The 25,680-nt window shown below is 42.4% G+C and overlaps 3 protein-coding genes across 4 annotated transcripts in view; 1 reads left to right on the forward strand and 2 right to left on the reverse strand.

Annotated features, from left to right (window-relative positions):
* The window catches only part of mnat1 (MNAT1 component of CDK activating kinase), a 106,327-nt gene that overhangs the window by 7,280 nt on the left and 73,367 nt on the right, over window positions 1–25,680 (forward strand). Inside the window, exon 2 of one of the 2 annotated variants that reach the window (XM_055865009.1) lies at window positions 4,426–4,529. Coding sequence is in view for 1 of the 2 variants with exons in the window: in XM_055865006.1 (XP_055720981.1) it covers window positions 24,538–24,547 (10 nt within the window). In the remaining variant the exon portion in view is untranslated. Of the gene's footprint in view, window positions 1–4,425; window positions 4,530–24,528; window positions 24,548–25,680 lie in introns of those variants that run through there. The other variant, XM_055865006.1, reaches the window with a different exon arrangement.
* Window positions 10,043–12,188, reverse strand: six1a (SIX homeobox 1a). Its single transcript, XM_055865010.1, has 2 exons — window positions 11,428–12,188; window positions 10,043–10,711 (listed from the first exon to the last, which is right to left on the reverse strand). Exons 1-2 carry the CDS (start codon window positions 11,985–11,987, stop codon window positions 10,417–10,419), a joined length of 855 nt encoding a protein of 284 aa, XP_055720985.1. The 5' UTR covers window positions 11,988–12,188; the 3' UTR covers window positions 10,043–10,416.
* Window positions 18,362–25,563, reverse strand: six4a (SIX homeobox 4a). Its single transcript, XM_055865004.1, has 3 exons — window positions 24,637–25,563; window positions 22,087–22,763; window positions 18,362–21,029 (listed from the first exon to the last, which is right to left on the reverse strand). The coding sequence occupies exons 1-3, from the start codon at window positions 25,362–25,364 to the stop codon at window positions 20,401–20,403; spliced, it is 2,034 nt and encodes a 677-aa protein (XP_055720979.1). The 5' UTR covers window positions 25,365–25,563; the 3' UTR covers window positions 18,362–20,400.

Raw genomic sequence — 25,680 nt, forward strand, 5'->3', positions numbered from 1 at the left:
CCACAGCTCGCATTGATGTGCCATCCTGGATGAACTGCACTACCTGAGCCACTTGTGTGGGTTGTAGACTCCGTCTCATGCTACCACTAGAGTGAGAGCACCGCCAGCATTCAAATAGCGACCAAAACATCAGCCAGGAAGCATAGGAACTGAGAAGTTGTCTGTGGTCACCACCTGCAGAATCACTCCTTTTTTGGGGGTGTCTTGCTAATTGCCTATAATTTCCACCTTTTGTCTATTCCATTTGCACAACAGCATGTGACATTTATTGTCAATCAGTGTTGCTTCCTAATTGGACAGTTTGATTTCACAGAAGTGTGATTGACTTGGAGTTACATTGTGTTGTTTAAGTGTTCCCTTTATTTTTTTGAGCAGTGTAGTTTTATGATGAGACCTTTCAGCCTTTACACAAAGTAAGTAACATTCAAAATAAAGATGTCAATCTATAGTGCCATTGCAGATTGAACCTATTGTACTCTAAATGACCAGTTTTCCAAAATGACTTCCAGCTCCATAGGGCCATGTTGGGCAGGATTCACATATCTCCATAAATAGTTGGTACATAGAGCCCAATGAGGGATACCCCTCATTGCTTCTCCATTGGCACACACACATGCACACATGCACGCACACACACGCACGCACGCACGCACGCACACACACACACACACACACACACACACACACACACACACACAAAGTTAGACCATACGAGCAGTGTGTTGATTTTAAAACAATAATTTGGCACTCATTTTCACCACCGTTCTACTTAACAGGATACGTATATATGGCATATTTTGGCTATTTTGTTGTGTTTTCCAGACCCCCATACAACATTTTAAGCCATCATTGGATTCTATGTACCAATTATCTATGGATAATATGTGGCCAAGTGAATCGTGTCCAATATGGCTCCATGCCACTTGTTGGGGGCCATATTGGAAATAGCCACCAAAGGGGTAATGGACAAAAACTGTGAGGGCAATATAGCCAAAAATAACGTACGTCTTTAGACATGCCGTAGCTGTGTGTGAAGTTTGGTGGCTCTATCACAAAGTGCACCATTTTTTTTACGTAGCTGCTCGACTATGGTCAAAATTATCTCAAGACAAGCCCCATGAAGGTCTTAAGAGTACTTTATGATCAGAATTATCGTCTACATTATCTGTTGGGTTTAATTAGTGGGTAGTTAATATTACAAAGTCATTTTGATATGGTTTGGAATGATTTTACCCTATTTTCTTCTTACAGGAAATCCAAATGGCAGCAGTATGATTAAAATGGCCACCCTGGTTGACTGACATGCTTCCAGAATGCCTCCAAATCTTTGAAATGTTCCTTATAGTATTTAGTATTTGTGTACCAAGATTGATAATTGTATTATAAAATGCATGACTATTTCACCTACTGGTGGACTAATCCATGTAGTCTTATTCATGCACTATAAGATCAGCATTCCTACTCTGAGACGCTTTATTCATATGGGCCCTGCAATTCAAATTTAAAATCTAGTTATGAGGCAAAAGTACAGAATGTCACCTTTAGCTGGACGTAGTTTTATGCTTGTTTTCTTAATTGAGCTTAGCCCCCCTTTCATAAGTATTTGGACATCAGTTTCAAATAAATGTAGGTACTACAAAGGTTAGTATTTGGTTGCAAATCTCTTGCCAAAATAACTGCACCAAGCCTGGCTGCAACCCATTTAATTTACTGAGGGCTTGTGACGTATATAATCATCATGTCATGATATGAGATCTCGTAGCAACACCTAGCTTCACAAATCATGATGTTGAAAGATGGAACTGTTTCAAGACTACCAGATTGTCCCGAGAAGTACATAACACAAAGGAGCGAGTCAGGGCTACCTCATCTGTGTGTCTCTGTCTTTTGTGTGGATTACTGTGTGGATTACTGTCTGCATGTCTGTATAGGGTAAAGCAGGTGTGTTTGCATATGCCATTGTGTCGATGTCTGAAGTCATGCATCACTGCATGATAGTACTCTATGTCAATAAATATGGCGCTTTACTATTGAGCAGCACACTACAGTAGATTATGATTATTATTGAGTGAATTATTGCGTTTTAATGTATGACTGTTAGCCTATATCACTGTGTGCACTGTATCATGGTAGTGGGTGTGAATATCAACGTGTAAATAAGTGTGTTGAGAAGTGCAAGTGCTCCAGCTGGGGTTCTATATTTAAACACTTTGGTCTCTAGTTTCTGCAGCTGTCACCAAGTTTAAGCTCAGCACCTTTAGCTTTTCTCAGACTGCTCTTGAGTTAGAGTTATACACCTGCCAAACCTTTAAGAGAGAGTGACAGTGAGGGACTCTTACCCTTGAGGCGGTGGCGGTGCCCCCTCAGCAGAACATCCCTGTTGAACATGTCATCCCCCTGTGCACAAGTGACTCCCATCACACACAGCTGCTACTGCGAACCACCAGTTCTGTCAACTAGTTGTACCCAGCTTTAAGTCACTGAATAAAGTTGCTTTAATACCATTTAGTTACATGCAGTGTGATCGATGAATTAGTGTATCTGTCTGCAGAACATGCATGTAGGCCTACTCAATTCTCTGACTCTCAACTACATATTGGAACTGGTTATTGTAAGTAGGTAAATCATTTGACCAGGGACAATAGCTAGACATTCTAGTAAGAGCAGTGTCTAACACATACCGTAGACAACTCTTTCTTACCTGAACACTGTAGTCACCTTTCAGTGAAGGGTAGAATAATGCACCCGGATGAGGATGAGGATGAGGAAAAGTGACGTGGGTGTTTACAGAGCATTTACATTTTATTGGACTTAAATTTATTTGGAATGTGAACGAGACTGTCAGGTGAACACAACATAATCCTGCGCACACAATGTGTATTAATTTGTAATCTCTTTTACTTATGTTGAGATGTTTATTTTTCATTTAAGGCTAATCTAATAGATTTAGCAGCATCCTTCTCAAACTTGGGAGTGGCTTTACTGTCTGGGGAGTTGGTAAAACAAATGTAAACACCGTACCTGTTGTTTGCGCATCAGCATTTGTTTCACAGCCATTAGAAATCTTGACCCAATGCCCGTGCTTGCCTAGGAGTCATACTAACAACACTGTAGGTGTGCAGGTACGTTTCCTTAATATCTACCCATCAGGGCTGTGGTGTAGGATGTAATGCTGTGTCTGTTACCCCTCATTGTTTCTCCATTGGCACACACGCACGTACGCACGCGCGCACGCACGCACACACACACACGAAAAGTTAGACCACACATGTTGATTTTACTATCCAAGTGGAGAACAATTTATTTTTCATTCAAAATCATATTGTCCCTAACTCTAACATTAACCCTACACCTAACCCTTAACCCTTAACACTAACACTAATCTTAACCCTTAACCCTAACCTTAACCTCAAACCCTAACCCTAAAACTAACCCCCTCATTGTTTCTCCATTGGCACACACGCACGCACGCACGCATGCACGCACACACACACGCACGCACGCACGCACGCGCACACACACACACACACGAAAAGTTAGACCACACATGTTGATTTTACTATCCAAGTGGAGAACAATTGCTTTTTCATTCAAAATCATATTGTCCCTAACTCTAACATTAACCCTACACCTAACCCTTAACCCTTAACACTAACACTAATCTTAACCCTTAACCCTAACCTTAACCTCAAACCCTAACCCTAAAACTAACCCTAATCCTACCCCTAACCCCTAACCCTAATCCTAAAACAGAACTTTTCCTTGTCAAATTGACCTTGTTTTCCTATCCCTGTGAAGACATTTTGGAACCCAAAAGGACAGTAAAGTTAAACCACACATACACACACAAAGCCTAGGTCAATTACATTTTCATTCTGTTGGATTTATGGTTAGGCTTGGCTAGGTCATGATGACAGCAACAGTTCCTTGCTGCTGTTCTCCACTGTGCCAATGCATGTTCACAGATATGCTGTAGTGCATACCCAAAGGAGTGACATTGTCTGCTTTTGAGCCTTTGAGCACATAACAAATATCTGCATCTAGTGGTAGACCTATAAACCAATGCTCTGTAAGGGTGGTCTTCAGTCCCTCTGGCTGCTGTAAATGGTGTGTGTGTGGGGGGGGGGGGTGGTAACCCATGGAGAGTGCGGTAATTACCCATGGCCACTGTCACAATGCAGCGAATGCACAGGACATCACAACCAGGAAATTTGTAACCCCTTCTCATCCCTCTGCCTTTATGTCCCTATCAATGAGGCTGGGCTGTTGGTTACATTGGTGAAGTGTATTATGCTCCCAACCGTATACCTAGCCATGCCTGATCATATATGTATCCCTCTACCTACGGTAGCATGCTGTCAATAGCAATCTAGCAATGTTGTCTGCCTTGAAAAATGCTCATAAGGATTCCGTCTTCTGTTACAGGTTGAGAGGTCCATGTTCCATCTGTGAGGTCAGGGAAGGGTGCAGAGGAGCTTGCCACAGATATTAGGAGAGTAGCAGGACAGATGAGGTGGGAGTGGTCAGAGGTAAGAGGGGAATGCATACATTTATCTCTGTTCTTGAAAGAGGTCTTTCTCTCTCGTGCATGTACACAATCACACACACACACACACACACACACACACAGAAACACACAGTAGGTTAACATAATATTTTCTCTCTCTCTCTCTTCTGGACTCACTTAACTAGAGCATAACCAGTGAACCTCTTATGAATGACGAGCCACAAAGGCATTCCCACAAGAGAGGCTTACTGGAGATATAGGACAGGAATGGGAAGTTTATATTCCTTAGTGCACGCATATCTGCGGCATAGGGGTCCTGTGTCCAAAGTACTGGTAACGGTTTCCATCCCCCTCTCTATCCTTTTCCTTCCCTCTCCCACACAATATTATTTTCTTTCCTGTCTCTCCTTATTTGTATTCTTTCTTATGTCTTCTCATCACCTCTTTCTCTGAATCTTTCTTTCTCTTGCACTTCACCTTTTCCTCAGTTTTTGCACTCTGTCTCTGTCCTTCCTTCTCTCTGTCTCTCCCTCCCTCCCATTCCCTCTCTCCCTCTCTCTCCCTCCCTCTCTCTCTCCCTCCCTCTCTCTCTCCCTCCCTCTCTCTGTCTCTCCCTCCCTCCCATTCCCTCTCTCCCTCTGTCATCTGCAAGCTAAAATAGCCTGAGCAGATTTTTTCTCTCCTTTTGTTCCTTCTCAGGGAGACGTTTGGCACACAGACGATCGTGTTCCAACTTTCATTTCCTGAAATATTTTTTGGAGGACCCAACAAGGATATTTTATCCTGTGCTGGCATATGGGAATGAGGGGCGAGGGGAGCGGGGAACTGGATGGAATCTAGATTTCTGGGACTTGTCTCTCTCATGTCACCAAACAAACACTAACTACATTTTGCACCAGAATTTGGGGAGGAGGAAGGGGTGTGATTTAGGGCTGGGGGGGTCACATAAGCTGTTTGTGAACCCCTGGGGTAGGTGCGTGACGGCCCATGGGACAGTGGGGTATATTTCATTATCCCATATCTTATAACACTTCCTCCTGTTGTGTCTGCCTGTGCCCCTTACGCCCTCGGGGCCATTGCATGCAGCCAGGTAACATTAGCTCCATCAGGCCTCTCTAGGGATGGGTGGTTTACTAAGGATAGTAATATTTGTAGTAATTTTTATTGTGGAATAATGTTATTGCTTTTTAGTTTCATGCTTTTCTTTAGTTTAGTTTAGAATAATGTGTGGTGCATGTGTATATGTACATGTATTTGTATGTGTGTGCGTATACCTTCTCTGAGGCATATCACAGTAGTGTGCTCAACCTAGAATTGGCACAGGATAACAAGAGCTGTCAACTTGTGGAAATATTCAGTTACAACATCCCAGACTGAAGTCACTTTCTTGTGTACAAAATTCAATATTCAGAAAAAAAATATCTACGTATCGCTTTTCCTACTAAGGTCCCAAAATACCGATATCTGATTTTGTGAAACCAAGCTTTGTCTCTGTGAGGGTCGGTTACATGAGCCCAGGCCTTCCAGCTATATTTCTCTTTACAAGCTTTTTTCAAAGGCGTCAGAATCGAGTTCCATCTTGTCCTCCACCTTTTCTATTTGTAAAGATATTAAAATTCCCATTCATTGTCTGCTCTACTTGACACATTTCATTTGACACACAACATGCTATCTTACACAATAATAGCTTGGGTTCATAGTCTGTGCTCCTCCTTGTCTTTGAACTCTGGGTCATGCATCACTCAGCATAGTGAGAGATAGAGATAAATATTTCTTTCACCAACGCTACTAGGAGCTTCCTGTTGTACCAGAGACTTCCTGCTGGACCACTCTGAGAAGAGACTTTCTATGGCGCTCACTGTTTGCATTGAACAACACACACACAATATTTACCTAGAAACACTACGGAGAACAGCTGTTCAAAGGTTATAGCACTGTATTATAGTACACACTCTCTCTCTCTCTTACCCTAACCCTAACCCTAACCCTTACACACATGTTTGTTTTACTATCCTTGTGGGGACCAAACAATTGATTCCCATTCAAAATACCTATTTTCCATAACCCCTAACCGTACCCTTAACGCTGACCTTAACCCCAAACCGCTAAACCTAACCCTAACTCCTAACCCTAACCCCTAATCCCTAACTCTAATTCTAACTCTAACCCGCAATTGTAACCCTAACCCTAAACCTAACTCCTAAGCCTAAAATAGACGTTTTCCTTGTGGGGAACCGCAAAATGTCCCCACTTTGTCCTTGCTTTACTGTCTTTGTGGAGAAGTCTGGTCCCCACAAGGAATGTAAAACCAAAAACACACAAACACACACACAGTCTTAGTCTGCCTCTGGGGCAGGCCAGGCCAGGCTGGAGCGTTGTCAGATCCATGCATCATTGGTAAGAAAATCTCCCCACAAGCCCGTCAACCCCCGCCCCACCTCCCTCCCTGTGGCAGACCTGAAAAGATCCTTTTGTCCCTCATCACCCCCCTTCTACCCCCATCTCTCCAAGCCCACACCCCTCATACAGTCTGTGGTTATGGATACCTGGGATTGTCTCACATGATGCTCCCATGTGGGGGTAAGGTTATACCTGCAGGCACTAGACCTGAGAAAGCCAGCCCGAGACCAAGTTCCTTACCTTTGGCTTTTGTCCTCATTCTACATGATTGTTTTACTCACTCTGAGTGCTAACCAAAAAATACATGCCAGAGCCCTCTCCCACGCTCTATAGCAGACTGTGTACATTAATTTACTATTCTTGATGTTTATTTACACCTGAAAAGGCCTTTCCTGACATTGATTTAATGGGACTGCAAGTTATATCCACAAAAAACAAAATGCCTTTGTGACTTCTCTACTGTCCATTAGCAGCTGCTGTTACTGACACCAGTCAGCTCACAGTAGACCTGATGCCACATCCCATCCAGGTCTAGTGCAGAAGGAGCCCAGTGGCTAAGGCTGAGGCCAAGGCTACTCCTCCTAGACATGCTGCACTGCTGCACTTGTGGAATTCTCTGTGTGCCAGATAGAGTAGACTGACATTTTCTGTGTGTCTGTGTTAACTGTCCAGTGTAAATGCACAGTGTGTTCAGTTGGAATCGGAAGTGTGGGATTCAGGCGTGATTAAAAGCCTTGTCCGAGTTTCCGCAAGGGATTGAATTGATATTCTATTTATACCCCCTGTAGAGGTGACATTGATGGCTGCATTCCTGTATGACACATAGTAATCTCCTGTGTATCCGTCCTTTACCGGACATATTGTCCTTAGACTTAACTTGCATGTCCGCTTTGGTCCCTTTGTTATTACCTGTTAGCCAATTCAACCATAGTTTTTCTCTGCCTGCAGCCACATGGGAGATTTCTTGTAATTTGGTCTGAAGTATCTATTTTGTTAGTCAAAGGTTTGCTGCACATTGCTTGTGGATGGGAGGTAGAGTGCAGAATATTGCTAACTTATTTTTGAGTCACTTACATTTTTTTAAGACATAATCTTGTTTATGTGTCAATGGTGAATCAAATACACTGGGGTTCCTGCTTTTTTTGGAGTTCAAATGAGGTCCAAACGTTCTTTCTTATTCGATTTAAAGGATACATGGATATACAGGCAATCCTGAGGCATAGTGTCAAGTTGCCTTTTGTAGTAGGGTAGACCTAGGGCTAGTATAACATATTATGGGGCACACTCTTTTCATGCCACTTTGATAAAAATAGATTTTCGTAGCAGGTTAAGAGAGAAATTTTTGCTAACCCTAATCCTTTTCCTAACCTTAACCTCAGTCTCCTACCTTGCTACATGATTTCTCCTAACCTGCTGCGTAAGATCTCCTAACCTGCTATACAAAAGTCCCTTCCATATCGAAGTGGCATGAAAAAGAGTGTTTCTCAACATATTATAGGAAAACTACTCAAAATCTAACAACCGCATTACTTCACAATATGAAATGCATAGCTGTAAGTGGTAAATATTCACTCCACGGTAGAATGCATTTGTTAGTCATAACTGAGAAACAGTCCAAAATGACAACTTCCTCCGGGATGCAGACTGCCCCGGGCCAGGGTTCCTCATGCTATAGAGGGGCATAGACCTGCAATCTTCACAATCAGGCTCTAAAGCTAGCAACAACTGGTTCAGATTAGGCTCAGGAAATCCTTGGTGCTCTATGTTCAAAACAATTCACCCTGACATAAGCCGAATGGGTAGGGGGTGGGGGACGGAGGAGGTTACCAGAATCTTTTCTAGTGCAAGTGAGAAAATCAGTTTCAAAATATGAGCAGATATTTTGTTCAGGCAGTAGGCTATAAATGTTATTGTCCATTGACGATTGCAATATAGGCTAACTCACGCTACTTTAGGCCCTAGTAATACCCTATACAAATCAGCCTTGCAGCAATAATTCTTAATATTATTCTAGTAGTGTTATTATTAGTATATTATTTGTATTATTGTTAGACAAATATAGTAATATGCTAATAACTAATAACAACAACAAAACTCAGATTAAGCTACTGTTGTTATTCTTGTTGGTGATGGTGGTGTTATAATTAACCATTCAATTTCCACAATTATTATAGGACATTTAGCCTATAACAAGAGTGATACCAGGGTTATACCAGGGTTCAATAGTAATTGTATTGTAATTCTAACATTTGTGCATGATGCTGAACATATCTGTGTAAGAATGAAATATTACAAAAATATACATCTATTTGTTCTTCTTAATTAATAGGCCACAGATTCATGTAAGATCGTCGCGTGAGCGCGCCTTTCACAGATGGTGTGGCTTTCCCGTGGCCCAGAACCGACAGAACAAACACTTGGAGAGAGCAAAGTAAACACTGCAACACAGACGTAATGATCCGCAGCGCTCATGGACCACGGGCGAGAACTAGGCTTCGCCTTAGGCAAAACATGGCTTTAAATGTTGTCAACAAAACTGCTCTGTTGTGCATACCTCATGTCATGGTCCTTTTTACCGATTAGATTTTGGGCCCACATTTTAGACGTTCCCAATCCGGATGTTTTCTAACGTTAGTTATTCTGGATTGCTCATGTGTTTGGTTTCAACGCCTTTAGCATCTCTGAAATCTCACGGCATTGAATGAAAATTAAAGCAACAATTTCCACGAAATATGAAATATGTAGTTTTGGTCCGGAGAGTTGAACAGAGAACTTTGATAGTTGTTCATCCAGAGTGACACACACCAATTCCTCACTATCTCACTCATGTTGTCAGTGAGCAGTGACAAGTGACATTGAGGCCTAAGTAACAGCATTTGCTTTTCGAATAACTCCCTCTACAAAAGTTTAACATATTTTATTTTTTATTGTTTCCTGCCATGGCTGTGCGTAACTGTAGAGGCCTCAAGGCTACAAAATGGAGGAAAACCTGACCAATATGTTTTGGTTTACTTTAGCCCATATTTTTTGCATGCCCTAAATATCTTTGAGGAATGAATTAATATATAGTATATGAATATATAATACTATTTATTTTATTGAGTGGATATACAAATAACACACATGAAACAAATGTGACGTCTTTTTTGTTTTATTGGAAACTCATTATTATGATTCTAATGAAAACGTTGTTTCTTAGTTTCCATAGCAGGAAGTTGCTATACATTTAATCCGAACAAAAATATCATAAATTAAGCAAAAGGGCAGTCCAGTTTAAGTGTCTCGTTGACTTAAGAGTTCGAAAAATGGGGTTGATTGTATATTAACGGGCAGGAGGGTACCTCCTAAATCGGATAAGCGCATAAAGGAATTGCGTTATAGTTGTAACCAAATTTAACGACAGACAAAAGTCAGTCTAGTTATAAGTTTCCACAGTTTAATTTCATATATGTAGGCCTATTCAATCTGGTAGAGTTATCAGTCTTTTCAAAGATAGCATCAGTTTGCCTTTAGGAGCCTAGATCCACAAGGCTCGATGTTAGAGGTCCCAGCAACGAGTCTTGGAGTTGGTGCGGGTGTCCATGCATTCCATGCAGCGGCTGTGCGCCACCGAGGCCGGTCATAGGGTAAGAGGAGACGCCGGGGTGACTCATATTTCCCTGGAGCAAAAGCAAAGAGTTCTGATCAGGGCTTTGTGGTGGAGAGAACTCATCTTCCGAGCTGGACATGAGCGACTTGCCGCCGTCGAGGGGAGACAGCTGGTTCTGTTTGTTGTTGCCAGAGTTATTGTTTTCGCTGTTCTCTCTGAGAAGGGAAGATATGTCAAAATTAGTGATGAAGGCCTTTTGGACACAAGTTTACAGAATCTATAGTCTTATAGGCTATAAACAAGCCATACATTTCAATAATAAGACAACAACAATTCAATACAATATTGGTTTAAACTTTAGGAGAATGCAATTTAGAAAATATTAAATCCGTTTTTATTATTTGTACATTTCAATTGCAAAATGTAAACTTTTGGTCACATACTTTTAATTATTTTTTATTAGAATAATATATCTTATCATACTGATTCCATATATTGACGACTTAAACTCGTGACCTGTAGCTCCAATTGTATATGTAACATTATCTAAATAGCTATAACTTCTTCAGATGCCAGAAATGTTTAGAACACTATCGAAATAATGATAGTCAATAGGCTGTCATTGGTTCCATATCAAATGTTTGCAGGCCATAGGCTTTGTTTAGGGTTATCACACTAAATGTTGGAAATGTAATTGACTGTGGATAAATTCTAACTTACAATGGACAAAACATTCAGCATACATTTACTCTAATATTATTTGGGCCATCTAAAAAGCAGCATAAGGGCATGTCACTGGAAATAAATGAGAAAGTTGGGAATTTAAAATTCCAACTGGGAGATTACGCATGTGATGATGTTCCGTTTATTATATTCTACTATAAACTAATAGGCCTATATGGCAACATTTTACTTTTTGGTCTAAGCATACCTTTCTTTAGCTTCTGCGGCTCTGTCTCTCTGGCGTCTGTTTTTGAACCAATTGCTGACCTGCGTAGTGGTCAGTCCCGTGGCCTCGGCCAGCTCCCTTTTCTCTCGCGGGGAGGGATAGGGGTTATGCGTGTACCACTCTCTAAGAACACCCCTGGACTTCTCCTTAAAGCAATAGCTGGTCTCCTCGCCGTCCCAGATCGTGCGGGGCAGAGGGAATTTCCTGCGGACCCTATACTTCCCCACGGCTCCAAGCGGTCGGCCGCGCAATTTTTCCGCCTCCACGTAGTGCGCTTTCAGCCACAGCTGCTGCAGCTTGGGATGGTTGTGCGGGGAAAACTGGTGGCTCTCCAGGATCTTATAGAGCTCTCTGAAGTTCCCTCTGTGGAAGGCGACCACCGCCTTTGCTTTCAGTACACTTTCATTCTTGTGGAGGTGGTCACACGCTGGGAGAGACCAGAGAAAACGACCGAGCCTCTCCAGGTTCCCTCCTTGTTGCAGGACCTCGCAGACGCAGGCGACTTGCTCCTGGGTAAACCCAAACGAAGGTAGTATTGACATGATGTCGGGTCCCCAGCCCAATCGAGAAGGATGCTGAGAGTCTATATTTTCTTCACTGTTATTGTGTTCCAGAACCCAGTACAATCCGCCCAGGCAATATCCACTCAACCCCTGATGCGCACGGGAGATTCGGATGTTGATTGTTGGGACAATTTGTTCCTGTTGGAGATATGTCAGGCTTAAAGAGAGCGCTGCGCGATTCGTTGATTGGCTCTTTTACTGCCCTATACCCTGGCAGCCGAGCAGAACTGAGTTTACAGCTCCGTTTCCTCCCTGGAGGGAATACGTCAGGGGCTGAAATTGGAGCCCCCCCCCCCCCACCCCGTACTCCTCTCCAGCGTTAGCGGAGGGAGCAGAGGTACCTAAATGCTAATCAATTATTACAGACCGCTTAAAGGGCATTTTTATCATGTTCTCGCCATGTTTTTGTAGAGTTTCAGACAGGGCTTGAAGTTAAGTAAGAGATCGATGGATATAGCTGAAGTAATTTATTGCATCACCATGCATGATTCATTATTGTCATTGTCAACACCCCTCATCTTGCATTCGCGTTAATAGCACGCAGATTGTGTAATTCCCTGATATTTTTCATAGTCTATTAATTACAAGTAGTTTATTTTATGAGGTGATAGAATTTTAGAACTTCTTATGATAGTTATACGTGTCATGAGTGCCTGCCACAAAGGCTAGGGCTTTCAGATAGGAAAGAAAGGTAAGGAAAATTCCCACTGGGCAAAAACCGGTTGAACCATGTCATTTAACCCCAAAAATATTTGTGATGACGTTGAAACAACGTGGAACACTTATTAGAGTTGCAAAAAGTCATCAACTTACAGGCATTTTAACTTAGATCCAATGACATGGTGACATTTTTTGTTGATTTAAAGTTGAATTCGCGTTAGTTGAAAACAACCAAATGTACATAAAACCTAGACGTTGAAATGGCATCTATGCCCAGTGGGGTGCAAAATTGTAAAGATATTGTAAATAAACTGGCATGGGTTTAAAACACCAATGCTATCCTATTTCAAAAATAACTTAGGATAGTTATTTGAAAGGCCTCTGTATGTAAATATTGCATGATGATTAAAGAAAGCTATAGGCCTATACTTTATAATGTAGAATAGTAACCTTCTTACACGTCAAACATGCCTCAAATGTAGCATATTTCACTGAGTTTACAACGGTCATTTTCCAAAAATAATAATGTGGTATAGATTATGGAATATATTCCCTCTCATTTTATTTAACGTCCAAATAATAGCCCTAATAAACCCAACGTTATGCTATACAGTTTGCACATCAGTATTAAAGTAGGCTATTGCATTATATTATACTGGTGTGACTCGACTCCTCTTCATGCATGTGCACCAATGCATAGGCCTACCTGACTGGCTGAACCTAAAAATGTGTTAGCACATTGATGGAAATGTCCATTGATAATTTATGTATTTGAGTTTTTTTGCAACTTGTCTAATTCTTTCAATTTCCAAAAGCCTTGCCTACATCATTAGGCTTATATTTAATCATGAGGATATTCTGTTATATCTGTTTTTTTAAATGTTGTTTCGTTTCAATTCGCATTAGTCAAATTTAGACTGGCCTACTATATTGCACTAATTGTTAATTTATTATGGTGTGAAAACTTTATATTTCTAGGAAATTATGTACATTTATATTCGGGGCTCTCCCAAGGTTATTTTCTTGGAAATCGTCTTTCCCCTGCTGTCCTCAATGTTGAGGCGTGAAACATAACACCTATCCATTAGTACATTAGTGATGTGAGTCACAGGCTCTTGGTCGTTGAGTCGTTATTTTGAAGGATAGATCAAATTCTTATCTTTCCCAGGTTTTGCAACGTGACTCTCGGGCAACACGTTGAGAACTAGACACCCGAAAGGAGCATTTCTAGGGCAGCCAATATTATTTCTACTGTCCGTTAGGCTACATATTTAACCAATATGTGATATTACTAATTAAATATAGTCTAATTTACTGTTAACATATTTGGTATTCGGTACACCACTGCCAGTTAAGGTTTAATCGAGTGTTGGTTTTATCAACTGTTTTTGTGGTCGCAGACACCTGCAAAAACAAACTGTAGACTACCTCGTGCTTCATCAGTCTGGAAATAATGCCTCTTACCATAAAGATTATAATATTGACTTAGGTGCACTTTTTGTAAATGAACCTTCCATCATACAATCTAATTAACGAGGGTATGCAATGAATGAAGTTTAAGACTCAAAGCTTTGCTGAGAACGTTTTATGATCTCAACACAACTGCCTCCTGGTGAACTTACGGCCAGATATAATTGCTCGACCTTCCCAGTTGTACTGATTATAAAGGAAAACAAAATCAAACGAGCATCCCAAGTAGCCTAACGTCGGTTAAGATATGTGCATTCTGCCAGGCAAATCAGACAGTACAATAAGTTATGAATTAAGTTGTGATAGGCTACAATCGAAAACAAAGGCCCCATCATTTTGCAGTTAATAAAAGGTGCATAATGTGCGGTTGGCCTGCCGGTCCTCGACATTAGGCCTACCTGTGGGGTGCGCTCCGCTCAGTTCTCTAACCCCATGCACCAGCAAATGAGCCACTCGCAGATTTCTCTAATATCTCTACCACATTGCGCCGCGCCTCCTCCTTTAACCGGAGAAGCCAGGGGGACGTGCTCGATCTCAGGTCGTGATTATTTCAAGATGTGGACACCCCTCCAATGCCCATGAGAAACGATGACGACTGGCCACGTCTATGCACACAACGAGAGGGAGAAAGAAACCGAGCCACAAAAACATAAAGCACTTCATAAAAACGTCACCATATTTCATATCAAACCGTCTATATAGGGCGTTTTGTGAGTGAAGCTTTTTCTTCATAAAAAGGGGAGAGAGTAAAATTATGAAAGTCCAGCAAGGCCGGCTTAACACAAACAATAGGCTAGCAGATGGGTTTCGCTAAATCAAAACTGCTATTTCAGCTGTTGACTGGAACAATGCTGATACTGTTTAAATTGGCTGAAAAATATGGAATGTATGTAATCCAGTGGCTTTCCTTAAGATATCTAGACTACTTGGATAAATCAAAATAGTTCGAGACATAGGCCTATAGCCCAGGCCTAATAATTGCTGTAAAACGTTTTTCAATTAAAAAGTGGGCCTATAATATTTGCCACCCCGTACAATTCGTTGCATAGGCCTATATATATTCAAACTATGCAAAGTATGCAACAAGCATTCTTAAACAAACATGTATTTTGTTAGGTTACATCAAATCTGTTTTAGATTGTCTATATTTTTTTAACCTAATATAGGCTTAGGCATATGTCGTGTTTGTGTAAATGACAATCTTGCATTATTGTTATTTTTTAAATAAATAATTGATCATTTAACTCACTCACCTGTGACGAAATTATGTGATTCATTAATTACCACGACTTGGATTTTATTTATATTCTGTTAGTTTGTAATGGCCTATAGGCTCAGCCCTACATAGGGCCTATATAGTAAAAATACAAGCCTATTCATCACTTTAAGTGCAATAATGCTTTCTCAAAACACAACCGTTGACATGAATGAGTAAATCAAATTGCAGCCGCAATTATCAGCGTAACATAGGATCCTATCATGTTAGAAAATTAGGCATTTTATAAGAGCACTGCGGTCACCCCCAATCAAAATCATTAAGGCTCACTTTCCTCGCAGGGCCAGCGCATAGGCTACGAAAGGTTATTATACAGCAGGTCAGTAAACACGCTTTGGTCCTCTTGTTAAAATATAATTCAATTAAGAGGCTTTACCGTAGGCCTGTTCGAGTTCTATGTATTAAAATAACCACAATGTTTTGTCGTGTTGTCCTCATTTTCTAAACCATTTGAAACCATTGGTTTCAGACAACGTGTAAAGTTATTGGCGGGGAGGGGGCGCCAGTTTATAAACGACAATCCAATTGCCTTATGCACAGATCGAGATGTGATATATTCACAATGCCTAAAACGAAGCCTCCGATGAATTAGGCTACTTGGAGAGTAGCTTATTTTCAGTGTTAATGTGCTAATTTATATTTTAAATGAATTGAACATGTCTATGAGTGTTGGAAACACAACTAATAAAACATATATTGGGCAGGCGACATTCGGCATGGTGAAAGAAGCTGTCATGCTTTAATGGCTTTTAGACCAAGTCTATCTCCTCAATAGTCATATGAGTCTTATCTGCGTCGCTCCTGTTACAAAGTGGTGTGTTTCTCTGGGAAATACCATCTGACCAGTGTGGTGTGGAGATGATGCGGCCTCCCAGCTGTTGCCTCTTTCTCAACATATTACTGTTCAGTGGCGAACAACATGTGTGTGTGTGTGTGTGTGTGCGTGCGTGCGTGCGTGTGTGTGTGTGAGTGAGGGGGAGAAAGAGAGAGATATAGAGATGGATGGAAACACACGGGCACGTGTAATCAGGGGACGTTTACTAGTGCACGTTTGGACCGTTTTTACGCATATGTTACACGTTGCCCTTAAAGTGCAGAACCGACCATTAAATCGCCCCAGGTCGCACCTTTCCCCTTCTCTTTGATTGTGGATGATGGACTGAACATGTGCAGATATTTTCTCACGCCTGATAACTCTATTATCTGAAGTCGAAGTTAAAAACTGCGTTGTGGTTTTGATGGTGAAAACAACTAGCCTAATCTCTGTCATTCCCAATGGATTTTACGCACAGACACATTTCACATCGTAAACGCCGTAGAATGCCCGTTTTCACCAACAATGCATAATTCTACTTATATTTACTCATTTACTTTCATTTATTTACTTCTCTCTTTCGGAATCAACAAATGAATCTCAGTGGGGAAAGTATTGGTGGTGGGTCTGTTGGAACTGTGCGGCACCCAGCGACCCCTGGCCTCTCATTAGTGAGTGGGACGTGGATCAGCGCAGTACCGCGCTCCCCAGGTCATGTTACATATGGCTTGCAGTCTGCTGCACCGCATTAAATGTCATCTTTGAAACTATCCAAGAGATCAGAGGTCACCGTTTTTAATAAGGCCTCGGTTCTGGGGGGTTTCCCTTCTTTTACTGCTCACCCTTGCATGTTTTACAGTGCACGTTTTAAATTGCGGAAAAAATGATAGGCCTCTTTTTTCTTCTACTTTTTGGTAACATTATTATGTCGTTGGATTGGAGTGTACTTGATCGTAAACGATAGCTGCTGGACGCATTTTATACAAACAAGTGTGTAATTTTAAAAGTGATATATTTTTGGAAAAATAAAATAGTCAATACATCTATCAAGGTTGCCTTGTAGGCTACTGTAATTAAAATAAAATAGCAATATTACAAACAGATGTAGACATGTTCTTCAAAATAATGTTTAGTCTTCCATAAAAAAGGACTGAGTGTGGTGTTCATTTTTTTCCTATTCTACAGGCACAATAAAAATGTGGAATTTCGAGCTTTCTGGGGCCCCCACCCCGTGAGACCAACAGAACACGGGCTCCCATTGCCAATGGGACATTGTTCAGGGCTTCAACAAAGCCTTCTTCAATATTACAGGAGGCGTTACCTGATACCTAACAATCAGCTAATCCAATGCCTGTGGCAAGGTCACCTGTGCACAGGTAACCATACACCAGCAACCTGCCTCTCCAGCTCCTTTTCTCCCACTCTCTCCCCCGTCTCTGTCCGGGCCTCATCACCATTGAGTGAGCAGAGACAAACACCTTCTGTTTATTTGGGTCATCTGCATAGAACCCATAAAAAGGATCCGCAAAGAGCATAAGGCCAATAGTCCGGTCCCTAAACCACTATAATTTGTCCATCTACCCATCCACAACCCCCCCCCCCACCATCTTACTTCGCCTTACTTGGGATCCGGTGGAGTGAATCAAAATTGGGTGGAAGATCATGTAAAATCCCCCTAAGCCATGTGAGCAGTTCAGGCTTTCTCTGTACAGACACACAGTGCTTGTGAGTGACAGCACTTCAGACTCATTCGTCCACTTGTGGGTTGGCTGAGTGAGCCAGGCAGGGCTTGCTCTGTGTTAGCCCAGGGAGAGGGCTCTTGGACAGGGTGTTTTGGAGCTGTAGACCCCCCACCCCTAAGAGCAGTACCTCTGGAAATCTCATTGCTGTTTATTTGAATTACAGGGGCTGAGATGAGAAAAGGAGGACTAATGAACTCCAGGTTGCCAGGCATGTGCAAATGATCACTGCAGGTTTGCAGAGCGAGGTTGTAGGCTTGTTGGATTAGGGCACGACTGTTATACCCCCATCCTCACAGAGTTTGGCTTTTTAAGTCTTTTAAATATATAGAAGATGTATGCTTCCTGTCTCGAGAATTTAGGTCCACTGTAGACATAACATTAAACACAAACCCAACTCACATGTTTAATCAAAAATGAATCGAGAAAAAACTTTGTTCATGACAAAAAAGTGTACCAGTTTTATATTTTTATAAATATAAACTTTTAATGAAGTATGGAGATTTTAAAAAATACATTCAGATAATTTGAGATTACAAACATACAGTTCAAGATCAAATAAAAAACAATCTGTTTTTACCATATGCCTATGGCTCATTTTTGGTATATGACATCAGAGCAAGAAGACAAAGTTGTTCTGTAATGTCGTCTTTTTGTCAGTTTGCAGTCTGTTCATAGCACTACTCTGAATGGGGGTTTAGGTCATGGAACCTGACAAAGAAAAATGTACTGGCCACTCTATGTACATCTGTGTCTTACTGTCTTACTGTTATGTGTAAATGACATCTGCTGGTCATGGCGTATAATGGTTTTGTGTTGTGTGTCTGTGTGCTCCACATGTATTTGTTGACTGATGATGTCCACTTACTATCTATATTAATATAACAGGATATGTCTGCCTTATGCCCCTATCTGACAAAACCAGGAAATTACCCAAGGTGGAATAGCTAAGCTTTATCAGAAACCCATTAATGCATTGGATGTGTCACACTGCACCTACACATCAATCATAAACTGTAGAGAACGTGTTTGCCACACTCAATCGTATTTACAAATAACAATTAAAAGTAAAAGGCACTAGTAGTAAGACATTCTAATATTGTTAACTCAGTTTGCCATGCAAAGGGACACAATAGAAATCCCTCTCCATATAAAACACATCAGACTGCATGTGGTTCTCCTCGATCAAGCACAATACCCCCCTCCCAGTTTCTTATACAAACACACAAACAGGCACACCGGTCTTACTTTGTAGAAAAATATTATTGATGTATTTTTTCACAGAGACAGTTTGGGAGACATTTAGAAATGAATGATGGGACATACTGTTGCCAAACAGCATATGGAGGTTTTACTAAGTTCATTTAGACACAGACTGGACTGTGTAACAGCCCTTTTAGGCCCCCACCCTGTCTCCAATAATGGTTGAAGCTTGAAATATATGAAGTTTGAAATATGTTTTACACATTATAACAAATGTCACTGTATTGATTTGCTAATGTTTCCCCCAGAGGAAAAAGTATGTTCTTTGAAGCTACAATCTTATGTTTTGATGCTATAGTGCAAATTGGGAGAGGTCAGTGAATAATAAACAAATTTTTTTTTTGGGGGGGGGGGTCTTATATTTGTCCTGTTACAAGTGTGTGTAATGGAAATGTGTTTCTTGCATATCCCAACTCCCCAGAGACACCCGCAGGGAGTGGGGTCACGACCAGGGTCACCAATGTCCAGTGCCCCTGGGGTTAAGTGCCTTGCTCAAAGGCATAGAGACAGAATTTTCACATTGTCAGCCCCAGGATTCGAACTGGATCGGTTATTAGCCCAACGCTCTAACCTTGAGGCTACCTGCCACCCATTTGAAGTCTGACATTTTACGAGGCAGAAATGTACATTAATTTCTTATTGAAGGACTAAATTGCAGTGGTTTCCTGTTATGTGTGGTTTTCAGTGCAGCGTTAGTGGTTTTAATTAACCTTTTCACAGTGACGCTACCCCTGCCCCTACTAAATGACCTTTTTGGTTTCCCAGATGATGCACTTAGTTTGGAGGAACATCCTTGTCACATGACCAGGGCCAACACCTGTTCTGCAGATCAAGTCCAGTCAACAGGAAGTAGCAGGTGTTGTCTTTTAAAAAATGCACACTTAAAATGTGGTTCAAATGCATGCAAGGGACTTCAAAAATAACAGCTAGTCATGCCTTTCTGCAAGGCATAGAGGAAAGATCGGGGATTTAAAAATATTTAATTAGGATGACTTCATGGTGCCAATCCAAGGGGTTTGTATCTGAATAAAGCTTATTGTAAGGTAAAATGAACACAACATTAGCAAATAATTTAACAGTTAGAGGAAATGAATGGTAAAAAAAAACAGAGTAAAAAGATTCACCACATCACTGCTTGGACAGATATGAGTGCTTATGAAAGGTCATAGGTTAAAGGTCAGCCATGTCCTCGTTCATCTGCACTGTCTGTAATTTGGACAGGTCCTTCTCCTCCCCCGGCTCCATTTCCCCACACATGACCCGCACCATCTCATTCACCCCACCACCACTAGCGTCCACCTTACTCTCCGACACAGACATGTAGTTGTTGTTCATGCCAGGGCCCAGGAGGTGTGAGGAGGGGACAGGTTGTGGGTTGTGGCCCCTGAGGTACTCCCCAGGCTGGAGTTGGTGTCCGTTAGGGTCTGTCTGGGCCATCAGAGGGGTGCTGACGGTGAGGCTGGTGTAGACCTCAGGCTCTGGACTGGAGGAGCTGACGGTGGTTACGTCAGAGGAGGAGCCCTGGCTGGAGGGGACCTCCTCTGAGGTTAGTGGGTCTGAAGAGTAGCTGAGCTGCCCACTGGGGTCCAGGTGAAGGCCATGGTGGTAGGAGTACACCCCTCCGCCCCCACCACCCTCCAGGGGCTCCTTCTTGATGGAGGTCTGTCCAGCGTTGCCCATGCTGTAGAGCACCGTGCTGGGGTGCATGGGGGCCATGGCCAGCTTGTCCTGATGGTGCTGGTGGTGGTAGGAGTCCTCACTAGAAGAACTGACTGCTACATTGTTCATTTGGATTGTACCTGAGATATTCAAATGACAGATTATTAGCCTAAACATTTTATACTTCCTTCATCTAACAATACTTTATACTCTTATCTCTGAACCACTATAACATCATCTCCTCATTGACTATAACATAGTTCTGTAAATCTTTGGCTTCACTCTTACTGTTACTCACTCTTATTCTAACTTACAACAGAATTCCATCTGAAATCTCTGCTGTGTCTCTCTCACAACTCCTGGTTTTTGAAGCTGGCCCTGTGGGACCCAGGAGAGTCGTATTGATGTAAAAGCCTGCTATGGGCCAACAAGAAGGCTTTTTTCTTTTCATTTTACTTTTCTGTTGTCCTGGTATGAGTTCTCTGCTTTGTGTCAAATTAAGTGCTGTAATGACTCTCTCCTCGTTAGTACGTTTTTTCAGTCCTGTGATTGTCTTAAACAGATTATCCTCCTCTCTCCCCCTGAGGTCAGGAGTGTGCAGTGATGATGACTGATGATGACTTCAGAACCTGTGTTCCATTCATCTCTATAATTTTCCAGGACCACCATATATCACCACACAAGAAAATATGGATGTGTGTGTGTATGTGTCTGTGTGTGGCCTTTGCGTCCAGCCCCAACTCATTGCAGTGTAGTAAAAAACATCTACTAAGACAGCTCAGACATATTGAAAGCATAACAGAGCTGGTGACTACACCCATTTACATTTCAACCCAGGACTCCGTTTTTTTTTGAAGGGGAGCGGGGTTAAGTTGCTCTAATATTTTAGATGTTTGAAAGGTTACGGTCAACCACCACCATTTTACTGTAATGCACTCTCTCTTTCTCTATTAGCAGTTGGAAGAGCACCTAAAATGCTATAATACTACATATAGAACAGTCATTAGTTGTCACCAATACCTCGGAAACTGCTATCAGCAAAACTTCAATGTGGATTTTTTGTTTTCAATGTAGAATAGAATAAAATACAACATTATTGTCCGTTGGTTAGAACGGAAATGTGTCTTCTGCCTTTCCCAACACCCCCTGATACACACACACCACCACATCGACAGATATGAGGTAAAGTCAACCCACCTTGTGAGAGAGATGAGGAGTCAGAGGGGAGCTGCAGAGGAAGACCCAAGTTGCTGTTGAGCAGTGACGTCCCGTCGCCGTTGGATACGCCGCTGGGCACGTGGACCAGACTGTACCCGCCCAGCTGGAGCGCCGCTGAGGACGAGCTGAACGTGAGGACAGACGAGCCGCCATTTTGAGCTGCCATGCTGTAAACCCCCTCCAGCTTCACCTCTGCTCCGTTTACACAGCCAGAGTAGGAGGCGTAGTCCACACTGGAGCCACCCAGCCCCTTCTCCTGGCCTGCCTGCATCTGCATGTCCACACCAGAGCCCCCCATCAGGACCCCCCCAGAGGGCCGCAGGGGGTTGAAGGCCAAGGGCTGGATGCCCAGGTTGAGCCCATTGAACAGGATGTTGCTGGGGGCCTGGAGGTAAGACGAGCCACCGTTATGGAAGACAGTGGAGCGGTTACTTGTCGCTAGGTTTCTGTTGAAGAGCACCTCACTGCTGGATCCAGGGGGTATCTTGATGTCTCCAATCTGTTGGATGATTACACCACTGTCCAGAGACCCTGTCTGCAGGGGGAGGGCCCCATGGGTCATCGTCCCGTCAGATGAATTGGAGAGGGGGCGTGGAGAGAGCTCCTCCTGCCCTTTACTAGACTCATCCTCTGTGCTGTGGTTGCCATCAGATTCACTGTGGAAAAAAATGCAGAGGGGAGAAGAGAGTGAGATATTGAAAGCAGTTCAGGGACTGTCTGAAGAAAATATGTCCTCTTCTTAACTCTTGGTAGACTTTAATGATGGAATTGTGTGAGGAAGAATTGAGCTCAGCGAAGTAAGTTGCCCTACTGGTTTGACTTACGTTGTTGTCATTGGTGAGTGCACAGGTTGAGTCTTACTACTGACAGAGTGAGTGACAGACAGATTTTGAAACCGAAATAATCATAGAAAGACATTATTTGCATACAAAGAAATGCATACAAAGAAATATGGCTGATATGTCAAAGCAACTTTGTCCATACCTCAACTCTCTTAGCCTAATAAAACAATGATACAACCACATTATATAGGCTATATAATTTTATGGGCACACAATATTTGTGGGCACAACAACAGAGGTGATCAATGGAGATCTCTCAAACATGGCTTTAATAAGGAACGTCGACTACCAAACGTTTTATCCAATGGAGAGTAAATTGGATTATAGCCCTCCTTTAGTTATACTCCTTCAGGCCTACCATTTGGCGTAATACATTCCGGGGTGACAAATGCAAGCGGTCGCAGCGTGACAACACAAATGGTCAGATACCTTTATTTGTATTTTCTTAAGTGGTCATTGGCATATAATGTATTATGATTTTATGTTTGCATAGTTTCACTTTTTAAGTTAATAATGTTAGTAAAATATTAGGAAATTGAACAATGCCATCTGAATCGTATTTTTCATCATGAGCGAGTGACTGAAACAGCTGCATTCCCCTTGCTACAAAAAATACGTGCTCTCTGAACTAAAGAGCAACGTATTCTTCATCTTCCTGAGGCCTGCATGCCAATTATTGAAGAAGCGTAAATCCTATTCATCTTCTCCATGAATTAGCTCAGGCTTATAATCACTTATTTTGTCACTCAAAGCACAATAATGTTTAGTCAGTGGCAATATCATTTTTGGCCCCCACAAACTGGAATAAAGTGGATTGCAAAAACAAATGCCTTTGAGCAATCGATGGCATTATTTTTGGGAAGTTTGTAGTGAGAGAGAGAGAGAGAGCGAGAGAGAGAGAGAGTACCCACTGGGCACAGACCTCAATTCAAAGTCTATTCCACGCTGGTTCAATGTAATTCCGTTGAAATTACGTGGAAACAACGTTGATTCAACCAATGTGTGCAGGGTGGGTAAGAGGTCACCTCCACCAGGTGCGCGCGAGAAGAAAACATAAAAAGAAGGGAATAATATCTATCTGTCTGGGGGTGGGGGATTTTCTAATGAAGGGGAGGTGTTCTAATTCCCCGGTTTAATAAGAGGGAAAGAAGATTGCCAAAGTGATTTATGTGGTGAGAATTGGATTCAGTTAATTGTGAACCTTAACACACGAACGGAGACTATTTATATTTATAGGCTACATCTATAAAAGCAACTTATTTATAACATCATAACACAATTTAGAGTATAAAGGTTATATTTGGAATAGAGTAGGCTTATGTTGGACTGGTGTCCATGCTCTTAGTGCCCTAACACGCAAATGAAACCTGATCTGGATGACAACAGCCTCATATTTCAAAACATTAGCGGCGTGTAAGCTACCCTGCACACCTTTTTGTGCCAATATTATAATGTTAATGATTTACGCTGTCAACTCACACACCAAGCTCTATGAGAGATTACCATGCAATAGTCAGAGGCTACAGTCAGGTGTGCATGTACCATACAAGGCAAGCCTGCTCGACCGCGCCAGCAATAATCTCTCAAAATGACTCCTGGTAATGAATTTATGAGTTAAATTTCTTAAGCTGTTACGCACACTGTGTCATTTGCGTAAAATCAAGCAATCAACTGATTATTTTCTCACCTTTTTGATTGTGCTTCGGACGGGTTTCTGTCCCTCTGTCTCCTGTTTTTGAACCAGTTGCTGACCTGCGTCAAGGAGAGTCCCGTGATTTTAGCGAGGTTTCTTTTCTCGGCTGGAGAGGGGTATCTATTCTGCTTGTATAGATCCTTCAGCGCGTTGCGGGACCTCTCTTTGAAGCAGTATACTGTCTCTTCCCCGTCCCAGATAGTCCGGGGTAGTGGGTACTTTCTCCGCAGGCGATATTTATCCACGGCGCCCAGGGGTCTCCCCCGCGCTTTCTCTGCCTCCGTGTACCGTGCCTTATACCAGAGGTCTTGTAGCGAGGAGTGATTGAATGGACTGAAGTTGTGGTTCTCCAAAACACTGTAGAGCTCCTGGTACCGAGCTTGATGAAAAGCGACAAGAGCTTGGGCTTTCAGGATGCTTTCGTTGCCACGTAGCAGGTCACTCTGTGGTAAGGACCATAAAAACCTGGCCAGCCGGTCCACATTGCCCCCCTGCTGCAAAGCCTCGCATACGCACGCCACTTGCTCCGGGGAGAATGCCAGCGAGGAAGCCGCGCTCACCAGAAGTTCACTGTGGACTGCATCAGTGTTCGAAGTTGCGCGCTCCATAGACAACTCCGCGGTATCCAGCGCTAGAAGCTTGATGCAATCTCGCTTGTCCATCTTCACATTTTCCTTCTTGATGTTATTTGAAATTGTGACTTCTCCTGAAGAAGAAGACATTTTTCAAGCCTTCCTTGTAAGTCACTCCTCCCTGGTTTCGGCAAGCCTTCAGCCGATCAGGTTACCCCCTCGCCATGCGAACACGATCGAATGTCTGGCAGCAGCTGTAAACGGATAGCTCTCCCCTTTAGTTCCAATGTGATTTTTATTCTGCGGGAACTGTGGCAAGAAGGGGCATTGGGGTCTGTCTGCAGGAGAGTCACCCAATTGGCTACGACGGACTACACCAGGGAGGAGCGACCACGATCCAGGGACGAGTGTTTGGTTTGCATCTGTCACTCAGACATGACGTACAGTATTTCAGAGGCTTACCTGT

This window comes from Salvelinus fontinalis, chromosome 16 (assembly GCF_029448725.1).
Source record: "Salvelinus fontinalis isolate EN_2023a chromosome 16, ASM2944872v1, whole genome shotgun sequence".
Taxonomy (NCBI): Eukaryota; Metazoa; Chordata; class Actinopteri; order Salmoniformes; family Salmonidae; genus Salvelinus; species Salvelinus fontinalis.

What these genes read in the sequence shown, in the direction of transcription:
- six1a (XM_055865010.1), bottom strand. Translation starts at nt 11,987, where the DNA reads ATGTCAATACTACCTTCGTTTGGGTTTACCCAGGAGCAAGTCGCCTGC. An exon ending in GCCGCAGAAGCTAAAGAAAG is followed by an intron (nt 10,712 to 11,427) that starts GTATGCTTAGAC and finishes TTCCCTTCTCAG; the next exon opens with AGAGAACAGCGAAAACAATA.
- six4a (XM_055865004.1), bottom strand. Translation starts at nt 25,364, where the DNA reads ATGTCTTCTTCTTCAGGAGAAGTCACAATTTCAAATAACATCAAGAAG. An exon ending in TCCGAAGCACAATCAAAAAG is followed by an intron (nt 22,764 to 24,636) that starts GTGAGAAAATAA and finishes TTTTTTCCACAG; the next exon opens with TGAATCTGATGGCAACCACA. An exon ending in CTCCTCATCTCTCTCACAAG is followed by an intron (nt 21,030 to 22,086) that starts GTGGGTTGACTT and finishes TGAATATCTCAG; the next exon opens with GTACAATCCAAATGAACAAT.